At 39.2% G+C, this 9,756-nt stretch overlaps 2 protein-coding genes across 3 annotated transcripts in view; both read right to left on the minus strand.

The window, feature by feature from the left end:
• Positions 1–2,513, minus strand: part of LOC118429163 (sodium/calcium exchanger 3-like) — a 64,837-nt gene extending 62,324 nt beyond the window's left edge. Inside the window, exon 1 of one of the 2 annotated variants that reach the window (XM_035839601.1) lies at positions 2,375–2,513. The gene's annotated coding sequence lies outside the window, so the exon portion shown is untranslated. Of the gene's footprint in view, positions 1–2,048; positions 2,204–2,374 lie in introns of those variants that run through there. The other variant, XM_035839602.1, reaches the window with a different exon arrangement.
• A 2,648-nt stretch (positions 2,514–5,161) lies between these two features.
• LOC118429702 (nuclear protein 1-like) lies at positions 5,162–7,688 on the minus strand. The gene is made up of 3 exons (XM_035840304.1): positions 7,455–7,688; positions 5,515–5,698; positions 5,162–5,399 (listed from the first exon to the last, which is right to left on the minus strand). The coding sequence occupies exons 1-2, from the start codon at positions 7,549–7,551 to the stop codon at positions 5,556–5,558; spliced, it is 240 nt and encodes a 79-aa protein (XP_035696197.1). The 5' UTR covers positions 7,552–7,688; the 3' UTR covers positions 5,162–5,399; positions 5,515–5,555.
• Positions 7,689–9,756: the final 2,068 nt, after the last annotated feature.

Consider the following 9,756-nt stretch of genomic DNA (forward strand, 5'->3'; position numbering starts at 1 on the left):
TGTTTGTGTGGGTCACTAGGTGTGACTAAGACCTTCACACAAAAACGCACAATGTGACTAGTGGAGCGTGGATTATTATATAATAATGCATCAATACAAAATGTACCAGGTAACTAAGAAGAAAGCTCACACGCCCACTGCATGTAACGCTAGTTCACCTTTATCCGTTGTGTAACCTATATCCGTTGCTTTTAAAAACAGTGTATTTGGGGATATCACGTTGACGGACGTTGGTTTAAAATTTCCATATTTTCAGTACAATTTAAAACTACCACCCGTCAAATTGATGTGCCTTAATACACTGATTTGCCAAACAACGGATATCGGTTACCCCACGGATAAAGGTGAACTAGCGTTAATGACGTTTCTGAGTGTGGAACATTTTGCTTGAGTGTCATCCAACAAAGGAAACACTACTCAAATGAATGTTCACTATGAAGATTATAACTTTATCGCACTGAGACAATACCCATGCCAAAGCCTAATGACAAATAAAGAAAACAGTGAGGCATACAAAACTATATTCACAAAGAAGGAAAATACATATATCCAACACCTTCTACAGCAACAGTTTCTTTCCCTGGACAGTCAAATCATAGAACTCTCTCGACGATAACTCACTCAGCTTCCCTACTGTCTACAACTTATCAGCCTTCAAAACAAATGTCTACAGCTATCTCCGTGTACAGTTATTTTTAACTTCTTAGTTCATTTCCTTAAAGTGGTCTAATAACCTTACTCTGAACAATCTCGTTAAAAGAAAATATATCCATAGATCAAAAGCTGGGGAAATGACATGTATTCTAAATCTATTTCTACTAACTATTTGACGATTCAAAGGGGTTGACTTCTTTTTCGTATGCAGTGGGAGATGAATTGTCCAATATTTTCAAAGACAGACAGATTGGATGACTTAAGCAAGAAGATTGTTTTTGGTGGTCAATAAGGTGTGAACAGCTTGGGAAAATTTTGTAGAATACTAGGAATACTTTACTTCTTTCAGAATAGTAATGTTTAAACATTGGCAGGTAAAATGCAGTTCATCTGTAGTCAATAAGCAACCTCAATACATAATGGTGGGTGTTTTTCACACCTATTCAGACATGTACGGTGTTCAATGCACTACTACTAGTACTTAGTATCACAATGCTTTTTAGACAACAATTTCAGACATTTTACATGGATGGGAAATTTTCAAAAAGTCTAGTCGCAAGGTCCTTGATTACTAGTAATCATTGATATCTCCAAGACTGCAACCATACTGACTTGATTTTCCTATAGAATAAGACTAACATAGACAGGTAGAATACATTCAAACACTTTTCTCAGTACCCAAATGACTGACAATAGGTACAACATATGGTAGTTCAAATATTTGAACATTGCGCAGGTAAATATCAAACATTTTTTGTGACAATCGAAAAATGAAAAATATTCCAGTTTGCTTGCTTGAAAACTTTGGTTTTCTTAACAGATTCGCAAAGCAACATCTCTGTCCTTGTCAAAATCTTATAGATAAAGACTACGATACAATTCAATGTGGAATTTCCAATTTGTTTGTTTACATATTGTTTACTAGTATTTACCATAACAGAAGTTCCCTATTGTAAACAAATCCAAGTGATATCAATCTATCAAAAGCTATCATCTTTAACCAGTAAAAAAAAGGACTCTGACAAGCATTATAAGTATACACATACGCTTAGAAACATCATTGGAATTTTTAAATCCTATGAGAATGCTTTCCCTATAACGTTGCTATCATTCCCCCAGAACATTGGAAATCTATTGCAAGTCCATTACAAAGACTGGAATGCCCGTGCTGGCCTCTTTACGCAAGCTACACCGTGGCATACATCAAGACTACACGGTCCGCCCGCCCTCCAGATTGTACAAGGAGGTAGAAATTGGCCCCCATCATCTAAACTGCGGTGCTGACATGAGCAGAATGCAATAGACATATGGACAACATGGAAACTGGTTTTCCATTCATAATAACAGTTGTCTGTTTGCGTTTTGGGAATCTTGGACACACTTAAAGTGCTTACCTGTGCGATCGAATTCTTCGGTCGAACTGGCTTGAAGACTATCGGAGTACTTCGCCGTTTAATGAAGGCAGGAACTTACTATAGGCTCTATTTAAAGGATATGCCGGTAAGATCGGGACGGTGTAACACAATGCGCCACTGCCCGGTGCGTAAGGTACTGTAACATAACACACCTGAACACGTACGTATTCTGTGTCCATGACAACTCCAAACAAATTGGAGATGCTCCTTCGGCACTTGATACACAAGATTCTGCAAGACGGATTCTTTAGATTTCTTAAAATCTAAAATTTCTAACAATACGACTCAACCTAAACGTAACATACCTTCTTTGTCAATCGTTTTCTCTTGCGTTGAAGGCGATGTAGCGATTGTATGGAGGCGGTATGTAGAGATGTTAAGGCGGCGGGCAGGTTGGATCAGGTTTCTCAGGTGGCGCGCGCCGCCGCACGGTTTGCTACACGGGCCGCAGATGATTGGTGTGGTCAAGGGTCAGCCCCGCCCATGTCTTCGACAGGACGGGAAGATTTGTGACTGCAGTTCTAGCAAGTGTTGATAGAGGTCGCTGCTACACGGTGTTGCGGATATCTGTCCTTGGTGCTGAAGAAAGCTTCCGTCGCCAAGTCGTTTGGTTACATTACCTCAAGAAGGTTATCTTTATAGCCGACAAAGCTAATAAACAACGACAGTACAATTTCTTAACTGTCGCTGTTAATTATTATCGCCAGCTTTATATATATAGTGAATGTAATGTGCATGTTTCTACGTGGTTTTGTCTATCACTGGGAGGAAGCCCTGGAATGGACGGTGTGGTTCAGAAGAGACGTCTAACGGCCAAATGAAATATTGCAGCATGTACATTTGGTTGACTTTGCCATGCACAACTGTGCATCGACCGTCGTTATTCATATTTGTCTTAGATACATCTTGGCGAAAGAATAAATCGACTTAGATTATGAACAGGGTGGAATTTAACGTCACTAAAGTAAAGTAAAGGACAGGCGTTGACATCTCGTGATTTAGAAACAACTTGTATTTTGATAGACGTGGTGCAGTACCGACCAATGTTGATAGGTGACGCTGTGAGACCGTCCATTGTCACCTCAACTATAACAGTCCCTTTCTTGATCAGAGATTATCTCGCTTGATGATCGGTTGCAGGGACGTTTTAACCCTATTCAGACCGAGGGGGAGGGGGGGGGGGGCTTTTGAGGCCCGCGCTAACTTCGATGTCCTATAATGCCAGAACGCCTTACGCTAAAGCCACCAAATTTGGTGAGTTTTCCTAAAATATTGTTGGCAACAATTTTGCGAAGTTTGACAAATTTTCCATTTTTTCGTGTTGCCATGGCAACCGTTTGCTGACAGGCAGTTTTGCCAAAAATCACTATTTTTGGTTCTAACAAACTGTATTTTTCACATTTATTTGCTATATTACTGCTATTTTGTTACATAAATAAAATCTTATATTATTTAGCATATCTTTCATAATTATATATGCATAAATTATGCTAATTTGATGACGTCATCAGCCCAAAATCCAAGATGGCGGACCGTATGGCCAGATCAAGAATAACAGGCTTATTTTCCCTTAAAATTTGTAACTACCTGGTATTTTTTCATCAAAAACCATCTAAATGAATGAACTTAGTCTATTTCCATTGCCCTTTGTTATTATTTGTTGCAAAAAAAGAAGTTTTAAAAATTCAAGGTGGTGGATATAATATGGCGGAGCATCTTAGATGTGCATGACGTCATTTTATGACGTCATTATGACGTCATCGATGTTGCTATTGGCAATACAAGTCGTAATAAACATTATTATTCTGTTATCTGCACTTATTGTTACATTTTTGCAGTATAACTTGAAGTTTTCTGAGAATACCCTTTTTCATGGGTCCGGCCAATATAATCAAATTGATGACGTCATAATTACGTCATCTTACGTTAACGTAACGTCAAACGTCAAATACTTGTCAGATATTATGTCGATATAATGTCCTGAAAATTTGGTGGCCTTACGGCACGTCGTTCGAGAGTTCGAGGACTTAGGAGTGGAGGGCCTCAAAAGCCCCCCCCCGGTCCAGGGATGACCAAAAAAGTCCGGTCTGAATAGGGTTAAGCGCGATTTCATCGGGATGTTAGTAAGGGTATTTCAGTTTTTACATTCTGTCAAAACAACAATCTGAGAAGATTATAATTAGAGTTAAGATATACTTCGATGGCTGTTAAATCTGTTATGTTGATTTATTTGCATTTTTTACTGTCGGTGTTTAATGTCCGCAATAATTTGTTCAGTAGAAGTCTATTCGTTACGACGATAGTCACAAAGGTCCACAGTAACACGGGCTTTTCGCTGGTCTTACCAGCGCCGTCTGTCGAATTTAACCCCGGAGTTTATGGCTCTTTCGGTGCCTTTCAAGGTCCAAATATTGTATACAGTGAAGAGTGAGGAGAATAAGCAAAGACCCAAATAAATGACTTGTTCAGAAGTTGAAAAAAAGTGTAGACATCTAAGCAATGAAGAAGTAGAGGGTGAGTCAAAAAGCAAAGCAATGTTTTATAACAGGCTAATTTTTTTAATCGAATGAGTTAAAATTTGGCACAAAGGTAAATGCGTGTATCCTCTTGCGATTGAATTATGTATATTTGTTGTAAAACACTATCTGATAAAATGAACATGGACAGTAGAAAATTTCCAACAAATTATTCTGTTGGTCTGTATATGAACTTCTCTGTTATTGTTCCCACGTGCACCCGCCCTATGTTCACATACAAAGAGAACACAAAACATGTGCTTTTGTTGAAGTTTATTATATACAAACTTTTTTGTACAAGAAATACGTCTTAAAGACAAAATACTGTTTGTATTGTACAAAAAAACTTTGAAGATATCCTGCGTACCATCCCTGTGCAAAGTATCTGTTAGACTGACGCTAATCATATATGATATGCAAATTATGTTCGAGCATTATATGGGAAAAATGCACCTGTTGGCCTACGTATTATATACTTTTAGATGATAACACTACGTGTTTACTCGATAGTTAAACATGATGTTCTAGCTTATCTTGTATTAAGAAATACCAGAGAACCGTTACACTTTATCTGTACGTATGCAAATATATTTATGTGAGTCTATAAAAACAAACCCATGGTAAAATAATCTACCGTTCACCATGCGACCCTTTACATAGTTCCGACACTTCAAAGCAATCAGCTTTTGCTGTCGTTGTTCAGTGTCCACAATCCTTTGCTCAGTAGAAGTCCGTTCGATGGTCACAAAGGTCCTCAAGGGGACGCCGATTTTTCCCACGTCTTCCCAACGGCCTCTGTCGAATTGTGTCGGTACTGCAGGCTAGAAACAGTGATATCAGATGCGTGACGTTAACGAATAATGCTCTAACAGGTATCATTTGTAAAGCTTAGAGGAAGATGATTATTTTGCAGCAGCAATCAAACGTACCCAATTTGTTGTCTGTCCTGCAATGTCCGCTAGGCGGCGTTTCAGCTCCTGTCGTTAGAGTTCTTCCTCTTTCTCTCCGTGTTTTGAAACTTTGTAACGGTTATCCTGACGTTTCCGCACGGGTCGAACCGTTGGCTGTGCAGCTCCTGCTCGCGTTTCGTCCGGCCCTTACCGCTTCCTTGTCCTGTATAGTCACGAAAACAAATAAACAAAGGGTTTAGTACAGCAAACATTGTCTAAGGTACTACTTAAATCCGTCAAAACAGCTGTTTCTTAGTTCCCTATACAAGGAGCTTTTGGTTCCTAGCCTATTCAGTACAAGTTTCTTTGTAGGTGATCCCCCCCCCCCTTACTTTCGTTTGAATTTTTCTGTCGCTATATAAGGAAGAATGTCTTATCAGAAATGTCCCCAAAAGCAATGCACTGGAACAGACGCCAAGTGTAATGCGCAATTAGTAATACCAGTCTTTTTTTAAAATTATACGTTCTAGTTCATCCTTACAAATCTATCCGTGTTTTCATGACAGTGTGTACCAAACTAGGCGTCAGCAAATTAGTTTAAACATGTATGAAAAACGTTGATAAATTGCAAATACTGAACAAGTTTTGTTGTCCAACGGTTTTGAATATCAAAAGCACATTTCAGCCATTACGAATTTTTGCCTACTCCCACAACAATCAACAGAGATCAGCTCCATAAATTAGAACTTTTTACTTTTTTTTAATGAGATAGCTTCAGGCATAAGCTTATTATCTTGCGTTAAACCTCTGCACGTAGAAGAACCAAGCACACTTATGGGGAAGAGTATGTCATACACCTAAGTGCTGTAGAAAAATTCATATTCCTAGTGCAACTAGACAACCCATCGATCATAAAACATATCTGTTCTTTTTTCTCCACTTTAACAGACAAGCCGCTGAGGAGGAGTTGAATTTATCCAACGACAGTTTTATTTTGTATCCGTTAACTGAATCTCTTCAACAAGTCTTTTGGTGACCTGTTCTTAGCCCGGTGTGGCAAAAAGTGCAATGAAGGTCTTCAATCAATCAATATATCAATCAATCAATCAATAAAGCGTCATGGTTCCCCCTTAGTCTCAGCATTTTGTTCTCAATCACCCTAGACGAAAACAAATCATGGAAAACCTACAACATAAGGCCTACCTAAGCTGTGGTGCTTAAAGGATGTTATCTACTTTGTGTAGCGGAAAGGTATTCCAAACTCTTCAGATAACATCCAAACAAAAGGTCAGCCAAAATTTCTTCCGTGCAGCCGCCAAAGTACAAAGGACAGGTCATGACCTGTCGCGTGTTATGAACAATGGTACGATTGTGACTTTCCCAGGTAGAAAAATTCCTCTGCACAAACTGATTGTTTGAAGTTTAAAGTACGTGACCTGTGAATATATACATCCGCATTTCTTACGAACTAGTCTTCGCTAACTGTGGTGTCAACAGAAACATCGTATTCCAATGGCACGATTGTGACTTTCCCTGGTAGAAAAATCCCCTGCATAAACTACTTGTTTAAAGTGTAACGTATACAATAGAGTACGTGACCTATGAAAACATACATCCGCATTTCTCATTCACTATAGTCTTCGCTAACTGTGGTAACAACAGAAACATCGTCAAGAATTCCTAAATGTCTTTTAGGACCGTTGCCATTCAGATATTATCGGGGCAAGTATGTTACAATCCTTGCAGCCAGACAAAACGTCGCTCAAGAATTTGTCCCAAACCCCCAAACAATGGCATGTTGCCAAACAACACCACTTCAGTCTATGTTAACGTTCCCTGTTTCGATCGCTCTTGTTTTCACAATGGTTTCCAGTCGTTTAGCGCTCAATTGACTGAAATATATTTGTCAAAACACGGAGATTTTTAAAAATAAACTTCGGGTAAATTTCTTACTAGAGCTGAGACAAAATGTACCTTACCTGACGCAACGATTTTGTCAGTGTCGAAGTTGTAATACTCGTATTCGTCGTAGTAGTTGCTCTCAAAGAACGTCATGCTATCCTGTGGACTCGACATGTTGATATTCGTCTAGATTCTCTAGAATTAAGCGAGAAAAACTTCAAAAGTTTGCAACAAATGGTCAAAATGCTCCTAAAATTCAGCGATCTGAGTTAGTCAGACGACCAAAACAAATGTGAGGTTTGCATGTAACTCAACCTGTTTTTATCGCCCACAGCACCGAACGATGATGTCACCAACACGCCGTCCCATTGGATGATCAGTGAGGTCATCTTAAACGGCGTGGCGCAGCGGGACCAATCAGAAACGTTGTTACGTGGGTGGGTTTGTTTTCAAACATAGAGACGGGAGTCCCATGACCAGACGGTCCACGTGGCATGCTGTAACGTCCACAATGGTTAATCTAGAAGGTTCAAAGTACTGATATAGTCTCAATGATTCATACATAAGCCTATCATGAGAGGGCGACAACGGCAAATGATTCACTAGGGTACGTGTGTGTTTGTGTGCCTGTGACGTAACAGGTGTTTTTCCATGGGTATCGGTGAGAAGCTAGCAGGTGTGCAACAAAAATAACAGAAACGTAAGCATGCTTTTCTGTTAATTCAAACTTCCTCTTTCAAAGAAGAACGAACAGACAAAGCCCAAATCATTACAAAGTCGTAGCCTCCACCAGGCCTTTCTACGGGGGTGCGGGGATCGTAGAATTCGGGGGGAAATGGAAAATGGTCACAGGAGTCAGTCCACACTAAGGTTCATGTAAACGTTTCCCCTCCGGTCGACCAACTCCTCTGGTAGCAAATTATTCACTCTATGATATCCAGCGTAGACAGTCTGGTAGAGACAAAATCGGACAAACGCCAAAGTATTGCCATATTTTGTCCATAATGCTATTACCAGTACACAAAAATACAATCAAACATCATGCCTGGCATTTTTCCATCTTGATACATGTATCAACGTATAACAGAATTTACGCAGAAGACCAACTATTTAATCGTTGAACCCTTCCAGAAATTTCTAAGTCTTCCAGAATTATGCATCATTTCTGGTATTTTCCCGCACCACTCCCACCCCTCCCTCGGAATTTTATTTGACAAACTCATGACGTAACGTTAACGGCTACAGGAAAAAATATGACATCATACGATAAACAATGACGCAACAGGAAGCCATTACTCCATCGATCGATAAGTCTAGCATACGTTAAGTGACTTTTAAGAGCTCTTGTGTGCGGTAAAGCCTTTGGGGAAATGTTGCGTTTACGATAACGGCCCTGAAAAAAATGGAGGCAGGGATTCTCTATTTTTTTCAAGATTTTTCAAGATAGTCTTAGTGATCTAACGATTGCAAAACTGTTGTACTGAACTGTTGTACTGAACTGAATGGAAAATAGCAGTAGTTAATTATTCTGATTTCTAAACTGCATTTTTGTACAAATATATTATTAGAAGGCGTGCTGTGTGTCTATATTTGTCCAATTTCTACTATTTACATATGTGTATATTCTTCCAACGACATGTATAGAGCCTGATAGAGGCTTAAAAACTTCCATACGGACCTTACACGCACTTGAAAATATACGAACGTGCGAACCCACCCCAAACGACACGTTGTTACACACAAAGTAAGTGCATGGCAAGTAAATTTTATGGATGACTTCAGTGTGCTAATCAATTTTCACCTGATTTCGAAAATAAAAGTAGTGTAGGTATGACCGTACTTGTAAAAGTAAAATAGTTTGATAGTAAAAGTGGTACGGATGTAGTAGCCATGACTGTAGTTGTCAACATGGTAAGTGATACCAAGGAGGAAATACTAGTTTACCAGTCTACCACTCTAATGTCACTTGTTGGCTGTGATACCATGGATTGTCTCTTCAATTCTTCTTTAATATAGTACAACGTTTATGGTGTCTATTTTGAAAATCTTGGCGTCTTGTTTGTCTTTATCCATTTTTGCCCTCTAGCGTTAAATTTTGAGTCTGCATAGGGTGCCATGCATAGATTTTACTTGATGTAGCCTAAGTCTGTAACTTGTGTTATTTGCATGACCTTTTGGTCGTATATGTTTTATTCTGTTGACGATCGCTACTGATTAGGCAATGCATAATATTGTTACTGTTTTCTTAGCTGTGTCATCGACTGACTACGTCACATTTCCTTTCCGCAGGGCCCGGGCTGTTTGCGGAAACAAACACTTAAAATTTATACAGATAAATATGCACAAGGCATGCTGTTGAATATTTTATCCGTTTTGTGT

This window comes from Branchiostoma floridae, chromosome 13, assembly GCF_000003815.2.
Source record: "Branchiostoma floridae strain S238N-H82 chromosome 13, Bfl_VNyyK, whole genome shotgun sequence".
NCBI classification, from domain to species: Eukaryota; Metazoa; Chordata; class Leptocardii; order Amphioxiformes; family Branchiostomatidae; genus Branchiostoma; species Branchiostoma floridae.

Coding starts and splice junctions, on each gene's coding strand:
- LOC118429702 (XM_035840304.1), bottom strand. CDS start 7,551: ATGTCGAGTCCACAGGATAGCATGACGTTCTTTGAGAGCAACTACTAC. Junction 5,699..7,454: donor TGACAAAATCGTTGCGTCAG/GTAAGGTACATT, acceptor GTGACTATACAG/GACAAGGAAGCGGTAAGGGC.